Source organism: Neovison vison, chromosome 7 (genome assembly GCF_020171115.1).
Source record: "Neovison vison isolate M4711 chromosome 7, ASM_NN_V1, whole genome shotgun sequence".
Taxonomy (NCBI): Eukaryota; Metazoa; Chordata; class Mammalia; order Carnivora; family Mustelidae; genus Neogale; species Neogale vison.
Genome location: NC_058097.1, coordinates 51707210 through 51733598, shown reverse-complemented (window position 1 = coordinate 51733598; position 26389 = coordinate 51707210). Strand labels below are relative to the sequence as shown.

Genomic DNA, 26389 nt, shown 5'->3' with positions numbered 1-26389 from the left:
ATCTGCAGAGTCTCTTTTCCAGTGTAAAATTACAAGTTCCAAGTATCAGGGTGTGGATACCTGTTTTTTTAATATTTTCAAATTTATTTATCTGAAAGAGAGAGAAAGAGAGTGTGTGCAAGCATGAGTGGGGGGAGAGGGAAAGGGAGAGGGAGAAGCAGACTCTCCACTGAGCAGGGAGCCTGACATGGGGCTCGATCCCAGGACATCATGACCTGAGCGAAAGGCAGACGCTTAACCAGCTGAGCCACCCAGGCGCCTCAGGGTGTGGATATCTTTGGGAGACCATCATTCTACCTACTTCAAGTTCCCAAACCATAAATACCCAACAGAGATGTAGATTCTGGGTGGGTACAACTCCTTGGCCCCAGGATTCCTCTGGAAAAGGGGGGTGGAGTGGGGATGCTCAGAAGCACAGGGTCTAGAATAGCAGTCCCTTGAGGGAGGTCTGAGATGGGTACTAAGTTTGGAGAATCCCAGGCAGAGGAGCTAGGACACAGAACAGGAAAAACTGTTTTTTAAATTGTGCATTCCATCCATCCATCCATCCATCCTTTCATTTTTTCTCTAGAGCCCACCCATCCAGATCGTCCCATATAATGTTGGGGTGCTGGTGTCCCCCAAGCAGTATTCTGGGGGTGTTTAACAGCACTGATTTTTTAAAAATTATTTTTATTAACATATAATGTATTATATGCCTCAGGGTTACAGGTCTGTGAATCATCAGGCTTACACACTTCACAGGACTCACCATAGCACATACCTTCCCCAGTGTCCATCACCCAACTACCCTATTGCTACCCTCCCACACCCCTGGCAACCCTTAGTTTGTTTTGTGATATTAAGAAGAGTCTCTTATGATTTGTCTCCCTCCCGATCCCATCTTGTTTCATTTTTTCCTTCCCTACCCGCCACAGCCACCCTCCTGCCTCTCAAATTCCCCCTGAGAGATTATATAATAACTGTCTTTCTCTGATTGACTTATTTCACTCAGCATAATATCCTCTAGTTCCATCCACGTCATTGCAAATGGCAAGATTTCGTTTCTTTTGATGGCTGCGTAGTATTCCATTGTGTATATATACCACATCTTTTTTATCCATTCATCTGTTGATGGACATCTGGGGTCTTTCCATAGGTTGGCTACTGTGGACATTGCTGCTATAAACATTTGGGTGCAGGTGGCCCTTTGGATCCCTACATTTGTATCTTTAGGGCAAATACCCAGTAGTGCGATTGCTGGGTCATAGGGTAGCTCTACTTTCAACTTTTTGAGGACCCTCCATACTGTTTTCCAGAGTGGCTGCCCCAGCTTGCCTTCCCACCAACAGGGTAGGAGGGTTCGGTTCCCCTTTCTCCGCATCCTTGCCAACATCTGTCATTTCCTGACTTGTTAATTTTAACCATTCTGACCAGTGTGAGGTGGTATCTCACTGTGGTTTTGATTTGTATTTCCCTGATGCCAAGTGATGTGGAGCACTTTTTCATGTGTCTGTTGGCCATCTGGATGTCTTCTTTGCAGACGTGTCTGTTCATGTCCTCTGCCCATTTCTTGATTGGATTATTTGTTCTTTGGGTGTTGAGTTTGCTAAGTTCTTTATAGATTTTGGACACTAGCCCTTTATCTGATATGTCATTTGCAAATATCTTCTTCCATTCTGTTGGTTTTCTTTTGGTTTTGTTGACTGTTTCCTTTGCTGTGCAAAAGCTTTTGATCTTGATGAAGTCCCACTAGTTAATTTTTGCCCTTGCTTCCCTTGCCTGTGGTGATGTTTCTAGGAAGAAGTTGCTATGGCTGAGGTCAAAGAGGTTGTTGCCTGTGTTCTCCTCAAGGATTTTGATGGATTCCTGTCTTCCATTGATGTCTTTCATCCATTTTGAGTCTATTTTTGTGTGTGGTGTAAGGAAATGGTCCAGTTTCATTCTTCTGCATGTGGCTGTCCAATTTTCCCAACACCATTTGTTGAAGAGACTTTTTTCCATTCGACATTCTTTCCTGCTTTGTTGAAGATTAGTTGACCATAGAGTTGAGGGTCTATTTCTGGGCTCTCTATTCTGTTTCATTGATCTATGTGTCTGTTTTTGTGCCAGTACCATACTGTCTTGATGATTACAGCTTTGTAATAGAGCTTGAAGTCTGGAATTGTGATGCCGCCAACTTTGGCTTTCTTTTTCAACATTCCTCTGGCTATTCAGGGTCTCTTCTGGTTCCATATAAATTTTAGGATTATTTGTTCCAATTTTTTGAAAAAAATTGATGGTATTTTGATAGGGATTGCATAAATGTGTAGATTGCTTTAGGTAGCATAGACACTATTTCTCAATATTTATTCTTCCAATCCATGAGTGTGGAACATTTTTCCATTTCTTTGTGTCTTCCTCAATTTCTTTCATGAATACTTTGTAGTTTTCTGAGTACAGATTCTTTGCCTCTTTGGTTAGGTTTGTTCGTAGGTATCTTATGGTTTGGGGTGCAGTTGTAAATGGGATCAACTCCTTAATTTCCCTTTCTTCTGTCTTGCTGTTGGTGTATAGAAATGCAACTGATTTCTGTGGATTGATTTTATATCCTGACACTTTACTGAATTCCTATATGAGTTCTAGTCGTTTTGGAGTGGAGTCTTTTGGGGTTTCCACATAAAGTATCATATCATCTTCAAAGAGTGAGAGTTTGACTTCTTCTTTGCCGATTCGGATGCCTTTTATTTCTTTTTGTCGTCTGATTGCTGAGCCTAGGACTTCTAGTACTATGTTGAATAGCAGACAGCACTGATGGTTAAACCAGATGGTCCAGGGTTGGAAGGGGAAGTACCCCTTACTTGCTGTGGGCCCTAGGCCAATCTGTTGAGCTTCTGAGCCTTAATTTTCGCCTTCATAATATGGCATCAACAATCCCAGCTGGTTACAAAGGAGCTCTGGGAAATAAAACATCAGGAACCAAGGTTCCTCCCTTGCTTCTCTGTCTCTTCCACTGGTTCCTGTCTTAGTCTGTCCGCACGTAACCTTGGCCCCCAGCTTCCACGCAGCCTTTCAGCTCCAGGGTCCCCTGTGAGCCCTGGCATGCCTCAGTTCAATTTCACATCCTGGCTAGTGGCACTGCAGCGGGTCCAGCTGGGAGTCAGGTGTCTATTCTGGGGCCAATCAGGGGCAGTCAGGGCGGGGCCTGGTCACATGAGTTCTGGCTTGCCACACCTCTACTCCGCTAGGGTTCTCAAAGATGAACCTTCCGGCACTTGCGAGCAAGCAGTTTTGGGATGCTCTCCAGAACACCTTTCCTCCACTGGCTTCCTGCATTTCCTTCAGCTGCGAAGCCTGGTGGACCCCTTTGTACCCCTCCCCGGGCCTACCCCATCTTTCTACCCCCTTTCTCTGTGCCTGGCACCCTTCGCTTCACATTCCCAAGCCCTGGAACAAAATTTCCCTTCCCTCAAATGTCTTATAACCTCTCTTTAGCGGTTTTACTTGCATAGCATGACACTTTCTTGGTGTTAAAAATAATAAGGCAAAGGGGCGCCTGGGAGTGGCTCAGTCAGTTAAGCGCCTGCCTTGGGCTCAGATCATGGTCTCAGCGTCCTGAGATTGAGTCCCATCTGGAGGGGGAAAAATCTCTGCTTAGCCGGGAGTCCGTTTCTCCCTCTCACTCTCCCTCAGTGCTATCCCTCTCTCAAATAAATAAAATATTTAAAAAAAATAATAATGAGGTAAAAAGAGAAGATCTCCTCGCTTCCCCTCCTTATCCACTGTTCATGATTCCAGGAGTTTCCTCCAGCTTTTTTTTTTCCCTAGAGCAGAGCTGGGGAGCCACTCTAATTTAAAATTTTCTCTTGGCCACACTCAAAAGAAACAGGCGATACTAATTTTAGCGAAATACTGTGTTTACCCCGATATCTCCAGTATATAACTACAATATGTGATATAAAAATTAATGATTTATTTTTTTATTTCATTTTTTTAAAAAATTTTATTTATTCATTTGATGGAGATCACAAGTAAGCAGAAAGAGAAAGGGAAGCAGGCTCCCTGCTGAGCAGAGAGCCGGATGTGGGGCTCAATCCCAGGACCCTGAGACCATGACCTGAGCCTAAGCAGAGGCTTTAACCCACTGAGCCACCTAGGTGCCCCTATTTATTTATTTTTATAATTTGAAGTATGTCCTACTCACAGCACATCTCAGTTTGGACTTGCCACATTCCAAGGGCTCATGGGCCACACCTGACTAGTGACTGACATTGTGGGAAGTGTCAACCCAGAACTCTTGTCTTTTTACCTTTTCATTTTTTTAAGTTCATTTATTTATTTATTTGTAATCTTTACATACTATGTGGGACTCGAACTCACAACCCGGAGATCAAGAATCCTGGGTTCTTCAGACTGAGCCAACCAGAGCCTCTTCTTAGCTTTCTTGTTCCTATTTCTTCCCTTCCTTCTTTTCCCTTCATTTCCTTCTTCGCATCCTCTTCCTCTTCCTCTCCTCCCCCTCCTTCCTCTTCTTGTACTTGGACTTCTTCCCCTTCCTGATCTTTTTTGCTTGCCCCAGCCCCAGAGGTCATATAGGGGCTCCCCACCTCCCCACCCCCCCAAGGATTGCTCTAACATTGGCTCCAAACTCCCCTCCAAAGAAGCTGCAAATTTCCTGTGCTTCTCAGACTTGCTCTGGCTTCAAGCTCCTCTTTGCCAGATCTAATTTGCTTTCTGGAGCATCTCACTGGCCCCGAGTGGGTCTTCCCAGCCTCAAAATCAAAGCCCACCCCTTCCCTTAATCCCCATAAAAGCCTCCACTGGCCTCAGACCTGAGTGTCCAGTGCTGGGTTTGGGATTGAGCCTGGGAAGCTGCTGTCCTCTGGAATGCAGTGTAGCTGTAAAGTTTTTTTAGTGGCCACATTAAAAGATGTAACAAGAAATGGGTGAAATTAATCTTAGTAATGCATGTGACTTAACCCATTGTATCCAAAATACTATTGTATCCAAAATAAGACAGCATAAAAATGGTTGGGACCTTTTACATAATCCGCCGCCACCCCCCCCTCGGCTTCCCTTCCCTTCCCTGCCCCACAGGAAGTCGGCCGTGCATTTTACACCCAACACATCTGAGTTCAGACTCGCTGCGTTCAAGAGCGCGGAACAGCCACAAAGGCGTGTAGCTACGCTATTGGGCCGCCCCGTCTACATCATGTAAATGTCAATTTTCCTAATGAACATTAGGAACAGCCCCGGTCCCCTGGGACTTTTTCACTTCCGTGCTCACCCCCAGAGAATCCTCCCCAGCCAGCCAGCTGACTCATCTCTACCCCCTTCCCTCTTCTTCCGGTTGGGCCTCAGCCCCTCCCTCCAGGAAGGCCCCTGGGAATTCCAGATCTTCTCCCTTTGTTCCACAAAGCGGGGCAGCTTCCCCAGGCTCTGCCCATCCACCCCTACTCCCAGACCGGGACAAGCTCTTCCTTGGGAAGCTGAGGAACCGTCTTCTTGTAGTTCTAGAGCTACGCGTCACTTTCTCGGTCAATTTTCTCACCTTCAGAGAGCAAAAATTCAGACACTCGGGGGAACCCCATGTCCCCGATCCACTTAGTTCCTGAGTTTTCGAGAGCAGCCCCATCTCAAAGAATGAATCCAAATCTCTCCTGCCCCTGACTTGAGAGAAGGATGGATATGCGTTTGTGTGTGTGTGTGTGTTTTTTTCATCCAAAGGTCAGCCACAACTCCTGCCCTTAATAGCTAAAAATGGACTTGAGGCTTCATCTGTGTCATTTTTTGTTGTTGAGAGAGAACCTGCAAATCTTAAGTGTGAAGCTCATTGACTGTCTACATAACACATGGCTGTTTTATATGACCAGATTAGGGTATGGACCATTTCCGATTCCCCTCTGTCCCACCAGTCCGGCTTGGTTTTGCCCCCACACTCTACCAGGCTCGTTCATTCCTATATCCCACTGAGTACACCACTCTCTGAATACACCACAATTCGTCCATTCTACTGCTGGTGCACATCTGGATTGTTTCCAGTGTTTGGCCATTATGAATGCTCTACTGTGAACATTCTTGTACAAGTCTTTGGGGGATGTGTGCCATTCATTTTTCTTGGGTAAATCCCCCCTGGGCAGAATGGCAGGATCACAGGGAGAGAGAGGCTTCAAAAGATCCTGCCAGACATCCTCCAAAGTTGTCGTGCCAACTTACACGCCTACAGTGCAAAGTTCCCCTTGTCCAGTATCCCTGCCAAGGCTCAGATCGTTCCTCTCTCTTTTCAATTTACTAGAGTGTTTATTATATATCCAGTTCTGCTCTAACTCATTTAATTAGTTCATTATTAGTTTTCTGGGGCTATTGTAAATTTGTTGCCTCATGGTTCTGGAGGCTAGAAGTCCTCTGGGTTCCTTCTCAGGGCAAGGGAAAGAACTTCCCTTGGCTTGTGGATGGGTCTCTTCTCCATTGTCTTCCATTTATGTGTCTCTTTGTCCAAATTACCCCTTTTTGAAAGGATACCTGTCTTACTAGATTAGGGGCCACTCTAATTACCTTAACTTGATTTCCTCTGTAAAGACCCTTTCTCCAACTGAGGTAGGACCTCAATTTTACAACTGTTGGGAGACCATAAGACCTTAGAGGTGAATATTATCATTCCCATTTTACAGATGAGGAAATTGAGGCACAGCCAGATCCCACAGGTACCGAGCAGCAGAACTGTGATTCGAACCCTGGTCATCAGATTCTGAGCCCAGCCCCTCAACCACTACACTATATTGCCTCAGGTGGGCCGTGAAAATTCCAGAATTATCCTCTTTGTACCCCTTCCCAGCAGCCTCTTGGATTCACAAAGGATACCTTGTGCTTCTCACTGTTACCTCTTGCTCTGATTTCTGCTTCTGCCGAATTCTTTTTCTTCCCAGTATTCCTTTTTACATTTTTCCCGCTAACTTTTAGTTCTATTTTTATCTGAGTTATACATCCACATAGTTTGGAAAGTCAAATACAAGATTTTTTTTTTTTAAACGAAAACCAACAGTCTTCCATCTGCCTACCCACCCCCCAATTTTCCCACCCCAGAGGAATCTGCTTTTACCTTATTTATTGTATCATCTTGCTGTTTGCGCCCCTGTCTCTAAATACCATGTCTGTGTGGCTACCTCTTGATTTTTCAATTTTAGGTATTTTCCATTCACTGCTTACTATGGGAGACACATACTCATACTCTTATTTAAATTACTCCAGCCTCCCACACTGTGATTCTGGCTAGATGAATATGCAGTGTTTACATGTTATGACTGTGTAAATGCTCCCACAGCTGCCACAAGTAGTAAACCATGATTACTTTCCTCTCCCACACAATTCTTTGTTTTTCCTGGAGTTAATAATTGTCTTTTTTTTTTTTAAGTTGCTTAGTGGCTGAGTTTTCTTTGTTAATTCAAAATTCTCTGTTAACTATACGAACCTGTTCTTCACATATTCACTCGCATCACATACTCCACTAATTTCATAGGGAAGAAGTTTCTCTCATGGCCTCTGGCCTGCCCCGTCTGCCACATAGCTACCATCTAGATCCCTTCACCTGCCCCCTGGTTTGGTTCTTGTCATATTCTAATTCTCACTCTTCCTGGGTTTTTCTCCCTTGTTCTTCTGAGCCTCCTGACAAAAAGCACATGGGTGTGGGGCGGGTAAAATTTTAGAGACACCGTGTATCTGAAAACAACTTTGGCCTTGATAGGCCTCCTGGATAGGTATAAAATTCTGGGCTGGAGATCATTTTCTTTAGAATTCTGAAGGCATCATTCCATTGTCTTGTAATTTCCAGTATTACTGTTAAAATCCCAAAGTCATTCTGATCCATAAGCCTGCGTGTCACCTGCTTTTCTTTTCCTTGTCCTCAGTAAGCTGACATTTCTCAGCAACATCTTCATTTATTTTCATTAATGGATCTTTCGATTGTATTCTCATGGCATTCATTCTGGGAAACTTCCTTGATTTTTTTTTCAATTATGATTCTCCCTTCCCTTCATTTCTCTCTGGAACTCTTTTTTTTTTTTTTTAAGATTTTATTTATTTATTTACAGAAAGAGATCACAAGTAGTCAGAGAGATGAGGGGGAAGCAGGCTCCCTGCTGAGCAGAGACACACACACCCCCACACCCCCACCCCCACACCCCCCACCGCCCCCACCCCCCGCCATGCAGGGCTCGATCCCAGGATCCTGGGATCATGACCTGAGCCAAAGGCTCAACCCACTGAGCCACCCAGGCACCCCTCTCTCTGGAACTCTTATCCTTTCTTTCTGGAACTCTTATTAATTCTTATTAATTCGCTTCCTGAATTCTTCCTTTTATCCTCTCTTATTTTTCCATCTCTTTATCTTTCTGCCCTACTTCCTGAGAGTTTTTCTTAACCTTACCTTCCACTCTTTTATTAAGCTTTTCATTTTTGCTAGTATATTTTCAATTTCTAAGAACTCTTTTTTTTAAGTTTATTTATTTTTTTTAGTAATCTTTACACACAACATGGGACTCTAACTCACAACCCTGAGATCAAGAGTCACAAGTTCTTCCAACCGAACCAGCCAGGCACCTTGCTAAGAACTCACTTTATAATCTATGAATTTTTTTTTTAAGATTTTATTTATTTATTTGACAGACAGAGACCACAAGTAGGCAGAGAGGCAGGCAGATAGAGAGGGGAAGCAGGCTCCCGGCTGCGCAGAGAGCCTGATGCAGGGCTTGATCCCAGGACCCTGGGATCATGACCTGAGCTGAAGGCAGAGGCTTTAACCCACTGAGCCACCCAGGCACCCCAATAATCTCTGAATTTTTACAGTGTTTTATAAATTTTATAGTATTATTTGATAGTACCCTATGTTTTATGATATGCTGTTCTAAGTTGAATATCTTGTCTTGTTTCTCTGATGATATTGGTAGTTGTTGGGTTTTTGGCACTTTTTCCTCTCTGCATAATCTGTTTCCTCCAAGTCCCCTCTCCCTCCCATTTGTTGGTTTTGTTTCTGTCTTTTTTATTGAGACTTTACTGATGTCTAGGAATCCTTGGTAGTCTGTCCATATCTGGGAGTGGAAGTCCAAAATTCTAGAAATGGTGGGGCTGTGATTACATGAGCAAAACTGTTTACTGAACGTCACAGGAGGTGATCTGTCACAACCATTTTTGTTGTGAAATTCCCAATGTCAGTATTTTCTTGTCTTTTATCTTAGTCATATATATATATATATTTCATATGTACGTGTGTGTACATGTATCATTCATTATATGTAATGTTTTTAATAGAGGACCAAGGAAAACAAATACTGAATCATGATCTCCTTGACAAAATAACGCTCAATAATATAAAAGTTAAAAGACATTCATTCAGGGGTGCCTGGCTGGCTCAGTTGGAAGAACATGACTCTTGATCGTGAGTTTGAGTCCCATGTTAGGTGTAGATTACTTAAATAAATAAACTTAAAAAAAAAAAAAAAGACATTCATCTAGTAAGTATTAAGATCTTTATGCACCAGGCACTGGGCTAGGCACTGAGGGTAGAGTAGTGAACAAGTTGAAGTCATTGCTCTCTTGGACCTTCCTTTCCAGTCTGGGAGACAGACACACATAGGTTCCTAGAGTATCAGTCTCCAACAGCCCTCTCTGCAATGACAGAACTGTTCCAGATCTGGGCAGTCCAATGTGGTAGCCAGCAGTTCCTGATTGTTTGACGTGTGGTTGGTGTGACGATGGAACTGAATTTTAAAATTTTTTTTAAATTTTTAAATTTTAATTAAAAATTCCAGTTCACTTAGCTCTGTGTGGCTAGTGGTCACCACTATGGACAGCACTAGGAAATGCCATCCTTACAGAGGGGTAGGACAGAATTGGCAGTCACACATGGGTTTGGTGGCTCACATACCATATGTGGTCTTACCCTACTACATGGGGCAAGCAAGGTCACAGGAAAAGAAAAGAAATATATCTCTTAAAAAGAAATACAGAAACATGGCTTCTCCTCCCAGCCAGTTTTGGAAGCCCATTTGGTGAGAGATGTTCAATTTCTCACTCACACAGGAAGGGCAAAAAAGGAAACTTCAAGTCCCCTTTCCATAAAGTAAGCATTATTTTTTTTTTTTAATTTCTCTCCGATCACCTAAACTATGTGTGCCTACATATCTCTTCATGCATTCCTTATTAAAAGCACACACTATTCTCATCTTGCTTTTTTCCATGGAGAAAAAACCCTTGGCATCTTGTCCATATTAACTCTTGCCTCCCAGTTCCATGCCTGGCCCCCAGAATGCCCATCTTGAGCCAGCCTGAATTCATTCATTGGGCTGTACTTTATGAAACACCTGTTGTATGTCAGGTCCTGTGCTAGACCCTGTGGAAACATCAGCGAACCCAACAGATAAGACCTGTTCCCTCATGGAATTTAAATTCCAGTGGGAGGAGATGGACAATAAACTTTTTTCTAAAATATTTTATTTATTTATTCGACAGAGAGAGATCACAAGTAGGCAGAGAGAGAAAGGAGGAAGCAGGCTTCCCGCCAAGGAGAGAGCCTGATGCGGGACTCGATCCCAGGACCCTGGGATCATGACCTAAGCTGAAGGCAGAGGCTTTAACCCTTTGAGCCACCCAGGTGCCCCAGGAAAGTGTCTTTTAAGCAAACTCTTGAAGGAAGTGAGGGACAGAGCCAGGCAGCTCTCTGAAGAAGAATGTTTCAGCAGAGGGAACAGCCAGTGCAAAGGCCCTAAGGCAGGAGGGTGCTAGAGCCATCCAGGAACTGCGCATGAAGGCCAGGGTGGTTGGAGCAGGGGGAGCAAGGAAGGCATGGGTGAGAGATGAGGGCAGAGGGGTAGGAGGGATCCAGGGGTGCTTGGTGCTGTGAGGCCTTGCAATGCGAGGTAACTCCAGTTACTGAGCGATACTGGGAGCCAAGGGAGGGTAGTGAGCTGAGGAGGGACCGGAAGCTGACTCAAAGGTTAAGATCCCGAACCTGAGTCTAAACAAGGCTGTGGAATGTGGCTGAGTCTCAAGAGAGGTTTAGTGACAACGCAGGGAGTAGGGGATAGGGGGTAGGGGGTAGGGGGTAGGGGGTAAGGGAAGGGAGGTAGTTATTCTATTGCATAAGGGCTGAGCAAAGCATCCCCTCTTCCTGAAAATCCCTCAAACCTCCCCGCCACTGGAAGCCTTGATTTCTGGCCCCCTCTGTCATGTCCCCAGGTCTCTCCCCACTAATGCCCCTCAAGGACCTCTGGACACCCTCCTTCCATTTCATCCTAGTCCTCAGTACCTCCATCCCTCTTCTTCCAATATTTGTTTATTTATTTATTTCCAGATGTGAGCTGGGATTTCCCTGTTAGGAGCCATATAAAATTAATTTGAACCATTCCCCAACTGTGGGATAGTGACTGGCCTCCCCAAGTTTCTGCTCCTTCTCCAGAACCTCAAATTCTTTGCCCCATTCCCAATTTTTTGCTTCGGCCAGAGTCAGTTCATTGTGGGGAAATCTCTGACTGTCTCCCCATTCAGGGTCCGTGGACTAATTCTGTCCTTTTCCTTCCTTTCTCTGCAACCAGTCATGCTGTTTAAGTACAACAAGGCATTTATGGGATCGTGTGTGCTAGTGTGGACAGGGCTTTACTGAGGATTTGGAGTCCCAGAGGCATTTATGTCTGCAGATAGGCAAATGGCTCCAAAACTCCTTTGCCTTCCCCATGACCCAGCATCCAGCCACATACCCTGATCTCTCTTGTTTTCCCCAGACCTGCGCTGTCTAGGACTATTTAAATTAATTCAAATTAAGTAAAATTTAAAGTTCTGTCCTTTGGGGGCACCTGGGTGGCTCAGTCATCAAGCCTCTGCCTTCAGCTCAGGTCATGATCTGGGGTCCTGGGATCGAGCCTGGGATTGGGCTCACTGCTCAGTGGGAAGCCTGCTTCTCCCTCTCCCACTCCCCCTGCTTGTGTTCCCTCTCTCGCTGTCTCTCTTTCTCTGTCAAACAAATAAATAAAATCTTAAAAAAAAAAAAAATCAAGTTCTGTCCCTTGGGCTTACTGGTCACCTTGCCATGGGGCTGGCACCCACCATGTTGGACAGCGCGAAAGGGCCATGCCTGTCATTATGCAACATTCTCTTGGACAATGCTGGGCAGGACAGGTCCCTTCCTCCAAGAACTGGCCTAGTGTCTGCAGTTGAGACGACCAAAACTACACCCCACTGCACCATTTAAAAAAAAATTAATGTGGGGTTATGCTCTATGTGGGATTCTGGGACTCCTTTTTTTTTTCCCTCATGGATACACCCTGGTCATCTTCCTGTAAGATCTTGTCTCCTAGAATAGTTACCCAGGGTTCCCCACCGTGGATTGATTTATTCACTCATTCACGTATCCCACAAGTGTTTACAAGTACCCTGTTTGTGCCAGGAACCGGGCTGGGTCCAGCCGGGAGTATGTCCCAGCCGATCCTGCTCGAAGGGAGCTCACGGTCTAATGGGAGAGGCTGACATTAATCAGATAATCACAGAAGCACGTGTGAAGGAAGTAACACGCACGGTGTATCCATCTGTGAGCGCTCCTTCCATCTCGCTGCTTGGCTTCGGCTTCCCATCAAGGTTGAGAAATGAGGGCCTAGTTGGAAAACCCAAGCAAAGTAAGACGCATGTCTGGGCCTGCATTTCCCATCTGAATGATGGAGATAACAAGTTTCCACCTCCCAGGAACATTGAGAGGATTGAATGAGTTATTATGGTAGCTAGAACGGTATCTCGCACAATATAAGTGATCGTTAGCATTATTGCTCTGTGTACGAGTCCCCTTTCCGAGCCCCAGTCCTCCCCTGTAAAACAGAAGCATTTGCAGACTCTTCTGCAGCTTGCGGGGGGTGGGGGGCGTTCCATGAAGAACGGATCAGTCACAGCTAACATGTCTCCAGCACTTGCTTGGCACCAAGCACCCTCTTACCTCTGCAAGGACCAGAAGGGAAGTGTTACCATTATCCGCACTTTACAGATTGAACCAAGGCACCAAGAGAGACAGTGACTTGCTCAAGAGCTCACCACCCATCAGGATTTGGAGCAGCTGGAGGTTAGGGGTGAGGGAGGGTTCTGGGCTAGGCCATGAGAGTGTCTGGGTGGGACTGACCCTGCCTTTTATGCACCCCCCACCCCCACCCCCAGGAAGCTGGACGCCTTCATCTATGATGCAGCAGTGCTCAACTACATGGCCCGCAAGGACGAAGGCTGCAAGCTCGTCACCATCGGCTCAGGCAAGGTCTTTGCCACAACCGGCTACGGCATCGCCCTGCACAAGGGCTCCCGCTGGAAGCGGCCCATCGATCTGGCACTGCTGCAGTTCCTGGGGGATGGTGTGTGGCAGCGGGCTGGGATGCCTTGGGGGTGGGGCATGGGGGACCAGAGTCCTGGGTCCTGGGCGAAGGAGGGGATGAGGATCAGGGCACCAGGGTCTGAGGGAAGAGGGGGCTGGGTGCCTAGACTCCTATAAGAGGATCCTCTGATGTGCCCATGGAAGGTGACCTATGACAGCACTTTCCCGCCTTCCTCCCCCACCATGCCATTTTTCCAGATGAGATCGAGATGCTGGAGCGGCTGTGGCTCTCCGGGATCTGCCACAATGACAAAATCGAGGTGATGAGCAGTAAGCTAGACATCGACAACATGGCGGGTGTCTTCTACATGCTCCTGGTGGCCATGGGCCTCTCGCTGCTGGTCTTCGCCTGGGAGCACCTGGTGTACTGGCGCCTGCGGCATTGCCTGGGGCCCACCCACCGCATGGACTTCCTGCTGGCCTTCTCTAGGGTAGGGGGGTCAGAGGAGGCAAAAGGGCGGAGCTGGCGGGAGGCAGGTGGGCATGCCTACAAGTGCAAGAGTCCTGGGGCCAGGTGCGGGAGAGGTGGGAGGAGCGGAGGGAAGGCAGGGGCGGTAGGGGGTGCTGGGCATCCCGCGCTGACCCTGCCTTTCTCACCGCCCCCCGCAGGGGATGTACAGCTGTTGCAGCGCGGAGGCTGCCCCGCCGCCGGCCAAGCCCCCGCCGCCGCCGCAGCCGCTGCCCAGTCCCGCGTACCCGCCGGCGCGGCCCGCACCTGGCCCCGCACCTTTCGTGCCCCGCGAGCGTGCGGCGGTGGACCGCTGGCGTCGCACCAAAGGTGCAGGGCCCCCGGGGGCCCCGGGCCTGGCCGACGGCTTCCACCGCTACTACGGCCCCATCGAGCCACAGGGCCTGGGCGTGGGCGAGGCGCGCGCGGCACCCCGGGGCTCGGCCGGGCGCCCGCTGTCCCCGCCGGCCGCGCAGCCCCCGCAGAAGCCGCCGCCCTCCTACTTCGCCATCGTGCGCGACAAGGAGCCGGCCGAACCCCCAGCCGGCCCCTTCCCCGGCTTCCCGTCGCCGCCCGCGCCCCCGGCCGCCGCCGCCGCCGCCGTCGGGCCGCCGCTCTGCCGGCTGGCCTATGAGGACGAGAGCCCGCCGGCGCCCGCGCGCTGGCCGCGCTCCGACCCTGAGAGCCAGCCCCTGCTGGGGCCCGGCGCCGGCGGCGCAGGGGGCGCGGGGGCCGCGGCCGGCGGAGCCCAGGCCGCGCCGCCCCCGTGCCGCGCCGCGCCGCCCCCCTGCCCCTACCTGGACCTCGAGCCGTCGCCGTCTGACTCGGAGGACTCGGAGAGCCTGGGCGGCGCGTCGCTGGGCGGCTTGGAGCCCTGGTGGTTCGCCGACTTCCCCTACCCGTACGCCGAGCGCCTCGGGCCGCCGCCCGGCCGCTACTGGTCGGTTGACAAGCTCGGGGGCTGGCGCGCGGGCAGCTGGGACTACCTGCCCCCACGCAGCGGCCCCGCCGCCTGGCACTGCCGCCACTGCGCCAGCCTGGAGCTGCTGCCGCCGCCGCGCCATCTCAGCTGCTCGCACGACGGCCTGGACGGCGGCTGGTGGGCGCCGCCGCCCCCGCCCTGGGCCGCGGGACCCCCGCCCCGGCGCCGAGCCCGCTGCGGCTGTCCGCGGCCGCACCCTCACCGCCCGCGGGCCTCGCACCGCGCGCCCGCCGCCGCCGCTCCGCACCACCACAGGCACCGGCGCGCCGCGGGGGGCTGGGACCTCCCGCCGCCGGCGCCCACCTCGCGCTCGCTGGAGGACCTCAGCTCGTGCCCCCGCGCCGCCCCCGCGCGCAGGCTCACCGGGCCCTCCCGCCACGCGCGCCGGTGCCCGCACGCTGCGCACTGGGGGCCGCCGCTGCCCGCCGCGCCCCACCGGAGACACCGGGGCGGGGACCTGGGTACCCGCAGGGGCTCGGCGCACTTCTCCAGCCTCGAGTCCGAGGTATGACGCGGCCCCGGGGGCTCTAGCGCCCCCTCGGTCAGCGCAGGCCACGGCCCGAGGGGGCAAGCGCAATGAAAAGGACCCGCGTGGGTTGGGAAGGAAAAAAACGGACCTGGCCGGACCCCGCCTGGAGCAGCGTCCTGCGCCCCCTCCCTTTGGGGGCACCACAAGCCGAAAAGGATTTGGTCCCCCCAAATCTCACCCATCCTGAAAGGTGGGGGTCTCGGAGCCCACTGGAGTTTTGTTTTTTTTTTTAAACCCGACAAGGGCTTTTTAACGTCACCAGATGGGGCGGGAGGTGGGGGGGTCACGCCACGCCCGCGTCCCACCCCCACGCCCGGGGCCGTGGCCCCCTCATCACTGTGCAGCTCCCCGGCCCCAGCCACGCCTCCGGGGAAGCCCGTTTTTAACCTTTCATCCATTGGGACTCAAAACTGTGAGATGCGTTCGCCAAACTGTGACCCCAGACCTTGGCCCCGCCACACAGAAACCCCTGACCCCAGACTGTGACTTCCGACCCCTAAAATGGTCATCCGACCCCAGACTGTGACCCCCGACCCCAAACTGTGACCCGAATCCCAGACTGTACCCCGACCAGACTGTGACCCTTGACGTCAAACCCTGACACACCCTCCTCCTCCCCGGTTGCTTTTCCTTATTTTGACCTAGGACACTCCCAACGGAAGCCTCACCTCCCCTTGCCCTAGCGTTGATCCCAGCCAACGTGGGGCCCAAACTTCCCACCCTGTCGCACCTCACTCCCACCCCCATGTGCCACCATCCACAGCCTCACCAAATCTAGCCCTTATTTGTGACCCTCCCATGATGACCCTGCAGACCCCTCCCCCCCACCACCAAAAGCCTCCTCTTCCTAGATCTCCAGCCGGGTCTGGAGCTGGGTTGTGGAGGGGTCAGTCTGGGAATCCACACCCACCACCAACCTCCCCGCCCACTCTCCTGTTACACATTGCAGTGTTTGGAATAAATCATGTTTTTATGCCTCCTCAGTCCCAAGTCTGAGCTCCGTGTTTGTCTCAGCCACCCTCAAACTTCTCTGGAGGAAACAGAAACTGAGAAAAGTCCCACAGAGGAAGAGAGGGCAGAAGGAAAATTATATTGAGAACATGAACCTGGAGGGAGGTGGGAGACAAAGACCCAGAGGAAGCTGTGAGAAAAGATCCTAAGAAGAGAAGGAATGAGAAGGGGTGAGGGAGGACAGAGACCTAGAGAGAAGGAACAGCGAACTCAACAAAGATCCAGGATCAAAACATTTCAGGATTAAGTCTAGCGTCCCATTCCTATGGCTGCAAGCAACGCGGCTTGCTAGAGTCTTCACATCCTGTTCATGTAAGCGAGGGGAGAGTCTAGTATGTCCTAGCCAATCCATCCACCTTGAATGCCCTCAATCTCACCAATGAGAATCTATTTTAGCATTTCATTATGCCAATTAGCCAAACCTCCGGTGCTGATGAGCGATAAGGAGAGCCAAAGCACACGTAGTAGTGATCTCCAGAGGGCTGACTTTCTGATTATCGCTGACCATAGCTGCAATGTGAACGCCTGGTTAGGCTACTGACTGCCCCAGAAGGGTAGACTCAACAGACTAACTTACACATATTATCCTGTCTACGCTAAAGCATTTTGAAGTGAATTAAAGCCGTCATCTCAAGGAGGGGTAAGGAAACGGGCTTTACGGGTCCTCAGGGAGCAAAAAACCAGTCCACTTGCCAGTAAGAACTCTTATTTGCATACATGAATAATGTAACGGAAAGGAAGCAATGAGTCAAAGGTGGAAGATGGAGTCGGAGCTCGGAACTCCTCCAGTAGGAGAAAACTGGCCTCCTACAGAACTACAACTCCCAGGAGGCCTTGCCGCTGCTCTGCCGAATAGCGCCGCAAAGTCACGCGAAGGGTGTAGTTTCTCTGTAACCGCAGGCCTCGGTCGCTAGGCTTGGGACGCCGTTACCTTAGCTCTCCTTCATCCGGTCCCCACCGCCCTCTCAAATTGGTGAGCTGGGGGGTTTCCAAGGCAACCGTGCAGCAGGGCGGAACTCCCAAGGAGGGAAACGCAACCCGGAAGTGACGTCCTTACCTCGCGCCCGTGGTGAGAGGGTTCGAAGATGGCGGCGCGCAAGGGTAGGCGGCGCGCATGCGAAACCGGGGAACCCATGGAGGCCGAGTCCAGCGACGCAGGGACTGAAGGCCCGGCCCAGGTGTACCTGCCGGGTCGCGGACCGCCGCTGCGAGAAGGAGAGGAGCTGGTCATGGACGAGGAGGCCTATGTGCTGTACCACCGAGCGCAGACTGGTAGGACTGAGCACCAGGACTTCTGGTTCCTGAGTTAGGAGGGGACCGGAATCCCGAGTTCTGAGCGAGGCTGGTACTGAGTGTTTAACTTACGAGGCACTCAGAGAGAAGGCTGGGTTGTAAGATGGGTGAAAACATCACACACGAGGGGGTTGAGATCTCTGTCCCATCCTAATTTTCCAACTCCTTCTATCCACAGGAGCCCCCTGCCTTAGCTTCGACATAGTCCGCGATCACCTGGGAGACAACCGGACAGAGCTCCCTCTTACACTTTACCTGTGTGCTGGGACCCAGGCGGAGAGTGCCCAGAACAATAGGTGAGTGAGACCTGAGGGTTTATCCAGCCCCCAGGTCCCCCTCCCTCCTAAGGATCCGGGCATCCAGTGCCTCACTCAACCCACACTTTTCCCCAGACTGATGGTGCTTCGGATGCATAATCTGCATGGGACAAAGCCCCCACCGTCAGAGGGCAGCGATGAGGAGGAGGAGGAGGAAGATGAAGAGGATGAAGAAGAACGGAAACCTCAGCTGGAGCTGGCTATGGTGCCCCACTATGGTGGCATCAACCGGGTCCGGGTATGTACAGTCCCTGGCGCCTTCTCTACGTTCTCTTAAACCCCCTCCACCCCTAACCCTCTTGCCCATGCCTTCTGGCTTTTAGAATAGCACGTGGCACACAGTTTGTATATATTAGTTTGTGTCTCTCTTAGGTATCTTTGTCATTGTCACTGTGTATTAGGAGCCGTAGGGCGCTGTTTTTTTTACTACGTTTCCTCTTCAGTAAAATGATGAAAATTGCAAAACTTGCCTGATGAGCTGACGGGAGGCTGAAATGGAATAACATATGGTTATTTGAAGTGTCTAGAGACAGCATTTGGTTGTAGTATAGAAATGTGTGTTTTACTGTTATTGTTCAGGAACTGGCCTGCGCTGTGGGGTCATTTTGGTGCTGCTGAGTTATAGCCCCTTCGGAGCAGCTGACGTGTGAATGAAACTAGATGATGTTTGAACAGCACTTGCGGCAGTGTGTGGCCCACAGCTCTTCCTGTGTGTTCCCATTCAAGGTTTATCGTGTTTCAGGCAACGTTCTGTGCCCGGGAGATTTAACAGAGAGCAAAAGGTCTCTGGTATTCTGAAACTTAAGTTAGCAGGGAAGGGAACAAGTAGAAGCTGAGTAAATGCATCCAGAGGTGCCAGGTATTGTGGGGAAAAGTAAGGGAAGGGAAGTAGGATGTTCCTGGAGTGGATTTGCTCTTTTAAATAGTGTCGTCAGGGAAGTATTTATGGTAGGGTGCCATGTGAACGGAGACCCACAGGAAGTAAGGGAATGAGCCAAAGATCTCTGTCAGGAAAGCGTTTATAGGCAGAGGAAACATAAGTGTAAAGGCCCTGGGACAAACATGACATGTTTGGAAGTTCAAGGGAAGGCAGGGAGACCAGTGCATTCACTAAAGCACATGGACGAAGGGGAGAGTGACAGCATATGGGGGATGGGAGTGGGTGGGTTGTATAGGGCTTACAGGCTGATGGACTTGGGTTTTACTTGGGGAGAAAGTTTGATCCATTGGAGGGTTTAGAGCAGAGGACAAATGGGATCTGACTTATGGGTTTTTGTTGTTGTTTGTTTTGGAGAGAGGGAGAGAGGGAAAGAGGGAGTCTTTTTTTTTTTTTTTAAAGATTTTATTTATTTATTTGACAGAAATCACAAGTAGGCAGAGAGAGAGGGAAGCAGGCTCCCTGCTGAGCAGAGAGCCCGATGCGGGACTCTATCCCAGGACCCTGAGATCATGACCTGAGCCGGAGGCAGCGGCTTAACCCACTGAGCCACCCAGGCGCCCCGAAAGAGGGAGTCTTAAGCAGGCTCCATGAACAGCATGAAACCCTACACAGGGCTTGATCCCGACACCCTGAAAGCATGACCTGAGCCGAAATCAAGAGTCAGACACTCCGACTAAGCCACCCACGCGCCCCAGGATCTGACTTGTGTTTTTAAGAGATTTCCTCTGATCACTGTATGGAGAACAGATGGAGGAAGGCAAGGGAGGACAGTCCTATGGGGAAGCCATAATTCAAGTGAAAGGAAGACACGGCAGCAGGAGTGGTGACATTAGAGGTTCTGAGGGGTTGAAAGTGGTGCATTTTGAATGTAGCCAGTAGCATGGCGTGGGTGTGGGGAGGAAAAGATAAGTCAGTGAGTCTAATAGTTTGGGGCCCGAGGCAGGGAGCCCCAGGGAGGAGGAGGTTGCCAGTGGTGACTAGGAGCTTGGCTTCGGTCATGTTTGAACAGTTGGTGTGGTAGGAGGGGTTACTGGAAACCTTGAGGCCGCGTGGAATCTCCTAGTGAGCAGATGTTACAGGGCAGAGACACCCAAAGACAGAGGCCTGTGACCCACCAGTATTTAGAGGGTTATGGAGACTGGTGGTCTTAACCCTTTTCCAAGGGTTGGTGGAGTTACGGCCTCTGTTCCTGGGGCTCTAGGCATTTTCCGTCTCCTATCACCGCCCCTACACAATGTGGGAAGTTGTCCCAGGTACCATGCTGGTCCTGCCAGCTAATTCCATCCCCGCAAAGGCTTCTGGGAGCCAGAGGCCCACCCCTGAAGTAGTGGGAGTTCAAAGGAACTGCAGTTCTGGTTCTCAGGGGGTGCTGGGAACTGTGGTCACCACCCTGAGCCTCCTGTCACTCTCCCCTTCCTCTCCCTTCTCTCTTCCCCTGCAGGTGTCATGGCTGGGGGAGGAGCCGGTGGCTGGGATATGGTCGGAGAAGGGCCAGGTGGAGGTGTATGCACTGCGGCGGCTCCTGCAGGTGGTGGATGACCCCCAGGCCTTGGCGACCTTCCTCCGGGACGAGCAGGCCCGTGTGAAGCCCATCTTCGCCTTCTCTGGCCACATGGGCGAGGGCTTTGCACTTGACTGGTCCCCTCGTGTGTCTGGTAAGTCACTGGGGTGCCTACTCGGTCCCCGGAGGATGAGGGAGCAGGGTCCATAGGAAGGGTGGGGGCTGAGGGTGCGGGGAGAAGAGCCAGCCGGGGCCACCTGGGCCCCGGCAGTTTCCTGAGTCCTGATTCTAGGGCGCCTGCTGACCGGTGACTGTCAGAAGAACATCCACCTGTGGACGCCAACGGACGGCGGCTCCTGGCACGTGGACCAGCGGCCGTTTGTGGGCCACACACGCTCTGTGGAAGACCTGCAGTGGTCCCCAACTGAGGACACAGTGAGAGAGGCCTGAGGGGTCCCGACTCCTGGGTCTTGGGGCCGGGACGGGGACTGGGCTACATCCCAGTGAGGGGGACACTAGGAAAAGAGGGTAGCCCACCACTCGTCCCTGGTCTCCAGGGTTGGGTGGCAGGTACCCCGGGTCACACAGACGCTGCCTCGCCCAGGTGTTTGCCTCGTGCTCAGCTGATGCCTCCATTCGCATCTGGGACATCCGGGCCGCCCCAAGCAAGGCCTGCATGCTTACTGCCGCTGCTGCCCACGACGGGGATGTCAACGTCATCAGCTGGAGCCGCCGGGAACCCTTCCTGCTCAGTGGCGGGGATGACGGTGCCCTCAAGGTCTGGGACCTGCGGCAGTTCAAGGTACTTTCCCAGCCAGACATTTCCCCCGCTGGAGGGGGGGCCTACTCCCAGCAGCTGCTAGGATTTGCCGGTTTCCCTTGGGTTCTTGTCTTCCAGAGCTGGGAAGGCCTGTTGGGGGTGGTCTGGCCCTGTTGGGGTGCAGATGCGGAAGCAGGCTTAGCGGGAGGAATGCTGTGATTGGTGTAGGGTTGCTCATTCCGCCAGCCAGAGAGGGGACAGGAGACCACAGGCCGAGCAGCAGCCATGGTCCCCAACTCCATGCCCCCGCTCGCGAGCCGGGCAGCTGGCTTTGCAGCTTGAGGCTTCAGGCGCCTCTGAGCTGTAGCCTTTTTTTTAACGAGCTCTGTACAGTCAGCTGAGACTCGGAACCCGCGTAGTTCATCATAGGAGAGGAAACGGATGCAGGAAGGACAGGAGCAGAGGAGACATCACCACCGGGCCAAGAGTTGACCTCCCGGAGTCGGTGGCGGCTCTGGGCAGGAGGAATTACAACTCTGGCGCCCCCCTGGCCGATGCCCCCACTAAGTACAGCTCTGTACCCTTCCTGGGACCCCCACGACATAATCTTTTCTCCCCTCCGGTATGGTGAGTTCCACAGCATCAGCTCTAAGGAAGCTTCTAGAAACGGGTTCCAGCCCCCAAGGCAGGTGTCGGGGCAGTTTCCACGGCCAATTTGATTGGCCACTGGTACTTACTTGGGAACCACGTGTCCAATCCAGAGAGACTCCGGCACCCAGCAGCACCTTCGCTTTAGTAAAAGTGCTGTTTTTCTTTTCCTCGGCTGCCCCTGGAGCCTGGGAGCTGTGCTTCTGCCCTCTTTAAGGCCTTCATAGAATCTGCAGGTTTGAGAATCACCACCACCCCTCCTTTCTTAAGATTTATTTATTTAGAGAGAGAATGTGCACGCATGAGCGGGGGTCAGGGCAGAGGGAGAAAGAGGGAGAGAATGTTGCAGAGCCCCATGTGGGGCTTGATCTAGGACCCTGAGATCATGACCTGAGCTGCAAGCAAGAGTTGGCGCTCAACTGGATGAGCCACCTGGGGCCCTGAGAACTGCCCCCTTTTATAGGAAGGGAAACTGAGGCACACCCTCAGTTTCAGAAGACCAGTGGTGGGGATTTTGTGACCTGGAGCTGAAAAGGGCTTCTTTGCAGGTGAAACCACGGTTCTCAGCAGCCCCCTAGGACATTAGGCCCCGTATCACCCGTTGCACTTGGCCTTCTGTCCCTTTCGGAGAACCTGGGCTTGTGTGGGTCCCAGAGGTTGTGCCCTAGGGGAACCCGACAGCCTGGGAGTGGTGAGGGCTCGGCCAGGGCTCACCCTGGGCTGAGGTGCTCAGAGCCCCGCACTCCCTTCTTCCCGTAGTCTGGCTCCCCGGTGGCCACCTTCAAGCAGCACGTGGCCCCCGTGACCTCAGTCGAGTGGCACCCCCAGGATAGTGGGGTTTTCGCGGCCTCAGGTGCGGACAACCAGATCACGCAGTGGGACCTGGCTGTGGAGCGTGACCCCGAGGCAGGCGAGGTGGAGAGCACTGACCCCGGGCTGGCAGGCCTCCCGCAGCAGCTGCTGTTCGTGCACCAGGGTGAGACGGACCTGAAGGAGTTGCACTGGCACCCGCAGTGTCCCGGGCTCCTCGTCAGCACGGCACTGTCGGGCTTCACCGTCTTCCGCACCATCAGTGTATGATGCGCCTGCTGCGGCGGCCCCAGGCCCTTCACTCGGCCGCCAAGGCCGGAGCTGGGTCCGCGGGCAGGGGCAGGTCTGCCGACCTACCCTCCTCCAATCTAAGGACGTCAAGCGGGCCGTTGGCTGCCATGATGGATTCTGTGTGACGTCTTGTTCTTTGAAAGGACTTCATTTCGTCCCACCACCCCTCTTGCCAAAGATTCTGGTTTAACCCATGACTGTAGAACTGCGTGGTTCCATCCAGGGAGCCTTCTGACCATAGGGCCCCGTTTGATGCCGGGGGCCCTCATGCGGGAAGACTTGGTTTGGCCCAGACTGCCCTCCCCTTCTCCCCACCACCTGTGCAAGGACCTGCTGGCCTGTTTCCCAGGTGGGCCTGGTGGGGGCCACTGTCATCGTGTATATTTTGTGAGCTCTGGCCCCTGGCTTGATCCTTTGACCTCTCCGTCCCAGGACCCAGTTGTCGCCACTGGTCTTCCCGCAGGGAACTCGAGCACTTCGCCATGGGTGGGCCAAAGTGGTGAGCTGGGCTCCTCCGGCAGAATCTGGTTTTGCCCTTTGTCTTCCTGCCACACAGGGTTTGGCCCGGATTTCCTAGTGGGGGCTGTCAGGGGGCAGGGTGTCTTCCTCCCCTCTGTCCGCCATGCAAGATGGGCTCCATGCGAGGAGGAAGGCCAGGGGGCTCCTGAGGCAGTAAAGGACTGGAACGAGGCCTGACGTGTGTGGGACTCACTGGCGGGCTGCTTCCCTGTGCAGAGACGGGAGGAGGCAGCGGGAAGTGGGCCCCCAGATGTCCAGAGGCCTGTGTGTCTGGAGAGGCCCCTGGAAGCCCCGCATCATGTGGTCCCTTGGCCCCATGGGGTGCTGTTGACATCCACCTGCCGTAGATTTTATTCCATGTGGAACTCAGTCTGGGTCTCTGGAAGGGTCGCTCACCTGTGTCCCCCAACTTTCGAAGACTTCATTTCGGAACCAGGGAGTCCCCCCATTTCTCTGTCATTCCACTGCTGTCCCCTTTCTCTTTGTTCCCTCATCTGTGTCCCCATGTCGTGTCTCCCTGCCCCCGCCCCCTTCTGTGTCTGCCACCGCATCTCCTCTCCAGCCTGCTTGGGCTACGGCCCAGCCGCCCTGCCTGGCCGTCCTCCCGGGCTCCCCCTCTGCGGCTCTGAGCTGGCCCCACCCCCTGCCCCCCTCCCTCGGCCGGGCCTCTGATCCGCCTGTGGACACAGAGGTCGGGCGCCCAGCACAAGGCCCCAGGACACATCGCCGCCCCTTGGCACCCACAGAGGCCTCCCCACAGCCCTAGAGAAGGGCATGGGGGTGGGCTGCCCCACCAGGTATGTGTCTCCATACAGGGACCCTGGCCGGGGAGTGGGAGGGTCCTGGGCTGAAACCATCCCACCCCCCCCACCCCCCAGTCCACGTTCCTCCTTGCACCTTCCTTGCCTGGACCCCTCTGCCCTACATCCCTTTCCTCACTATTCCCCCAGGAAGGTCCTGCCTCACCCTCGGTGACCAATTCCAGACCCAGAACAACCTCTTCCCCTGGTTGGGTGACCAGCTCTGACCCCGTCTCCATCTGGCTTCTGCCCCCTCATGCCTGTCATCGCGAGCCTCTCGCGCCCATCTCTGTCCACAGCTCCAGCCCTCCGGCTTCCCATTTCCTGACACATCATCTTCCCTTCCCAATTGCTCCTAGTCTGCCTGTCTCTCCTGCCCTCTCCCGCCACGTCTCTGTCCCCTCCTGCTGTGGCTCCGTTCTCTCTCTCTCTAGGTCTCTGATACCTCCCCAGGTCTCTCTACACCCCACCACCACCCAGTCTCTGTCCCCCTCCCTCTGAGCTTCTGTCCCCCTCCCTCTATGACCCATACCCTGTGGAGGGTTTTTCCCTCTTTCTAGGCTCCCTCTCAGCACCTTTCCTGTCCCTTCTGAGCTTCTGGTTCCTCACATCCCAGCCCCCACTCTGGCAGTCTCTGCCCTCCAACCTGCTACTCAGACCCTCTTGGTGGGTGGGGGAAAAGTGGGGGGAGGGCAACACCTGGGGTCTCCCGAAGTGTGAAAGTACTCCTTTTTTGGGGGGGGGGGGTTGGGGCATTGGGGCGGAGCTTCTTGGCCTCAGATTAGACAGTGACTTTGACACCAAGTTGACACACCTTAAGCCCCATGTCTCCTTTATATGGAAACATTAAGCTGCTCTGGCAGGTCAGGGGGAGGATGGGGGAGGACTTGAGGCTCTGGATCCTTTCCCCTCCTGTCCTGCCTTCACGGGGCAGTGTGGGGGGAGGAGAGGGCAGGCTTGAACCTCTGTCCCATCCACCCTCTGTGAGCTGGGCCATGTGGGATGAGACATGGCCCCCTGGAGGTGAAGGCCCCCATTGACTTTGTGAAATGGCCACAGCCACTTCTGCCTCACAGGGCTGAGGGGGGAATTTATGAGGCAGAGTCCTGCATTGGAAAGGCTCAGGACCCAAACCGGCACCCCACCCTCGGCACTGCATGGGTCTGGCCAGGTCGCGGAGCCCTCTCCGGACCTGTGAAGTGGGGTGGTGATCTTGATCTCCTGGCGTCCAGGACAGTTGAGGTGAGGTGAGCAGTGGGGTCTGGCGGAGTCCAGTGGGTGGGCTGCAGGCATCCCTGAGCTCATGCAAGGTCAGGGACACAGTAGGTGCTCAGGGAGCAGGAGTGCTCTGATTAGGTTGTCCGTGGGTTGTCGCTCAGGCTTTGGCAGCTGAGAAACCTGGATGGGAGCCTGAGAAAAAGAAGGGACATCAGGGCCTCAGTTTGCTTTACTGTGAAAAACAAAGCCCACCCACCACCACATCCAAGATTGTGGTTAGAGACCAGTGAACAGACCCAGCCTGGCACGAACCTCCCCTACCGTGTCAGTGGTTGCTGATGGGACCAACGTGTAGCAGTGGCTTCTGGGTGGGAGAGGGCTGCAAACACGGAGCTCAGAGGTTGGATTCAAACGTGGCCCCTCCAGCATCAGCTTCACTTAACCCCTCTCGGGAAGAATGCTCGCCCATCTCCCAGGGTTGTTGAAGGTGAGAAAAGAGTCAAGGTGGGGGCACGTGGTTGATGTTCAGCACAGCGAGGCCCTGTCCACTCTGACCTCAGCTGCCACTTTGCTTCCTTAGAGTCAACAGTCAGAGCCATCCAGGTGGTATGGACAGCAGGTGCAGCACTCCGTTGTCGGGGGGCGGGGGGGAGGGCAGTGCAGAACCCACTGGTGCTGGACTTGACATTGACTAACATCTCTCTCAGTTTGAGCGTCCCAGGCCCTGCCTAGGAGCTCATGGGGGTCCCAGAGTGTGACCCAGGGGCCACACATACATAGGCACTTGGTAAATAGTGGTGGGACTGCCACATCTAACCTAGCCACCTCCACAGCTGCTAGGGTGCGGGGTGACGAAGTCCCTGGGTCCCTGCCCCGCAGTTTCCCTTCCTTTACCCTGTGAGCAGTGGCGATTCCAATTCCCAGAGGAGGGAGCCAGGGCTCAGGCAGGGATGTGACTTGCCACCAGTCCC

General features: G+C 52.7%; 2 protein-coding genes across 2 annotated transcripts in view; both read left to right on the top strand.

Moving 5' to 3' along the window:
* The window catches only part of GRIN2D (glutamate ionotropic receptor NMDA type subunit 2D), a 33107-nt gene extending 17815 nt beyond the window's left edge, over window positions 1-15292 (top strand). The window contains exons 10-12 of the mRNA XM_044256982.1: window positions 13144-13331; window positions 13550-13782; window positions 13961-15292. Coding sequence (XP_044112917.1) covers window positions 13144-13331; window positions 13550-13782; window positions 13961-15292 — 1753 coding nt within the window. The remainder of the gene's footprint in view (window positions 1-13143; window positions 13332-13549; window positions 13783-13960) is intronic.
* Window positions 15293-17367: 2075 nt separating this feature from the next.
* On the top strand, window positions 17368-23571 carry GRWD1 (glutamate rich WD repeat containing 1). Its single transcript, XM_044256981.1, has 7 exons — window positions 17368-17593; window positions 17793-17910; window positions 18007-18169; window positions 20313-20526; window positions 20665-20807; window positions 20977-21174; window positions 22540-23571. The coding sequence occupies exons 1-7, from the start codon at window positions 17407-17409 to the stop codon at window positions 22858-22860; spliced, it is 1344 nt and encodes a 447-aa protein (XP_044112916.1). The 5' UTR covers window positions 17368-17406; the 3' UTR covers window positions 22861-23571.
* The last annotated feature ends 2818 nt before the right edge of the window (window positions 23572-26389 follow it).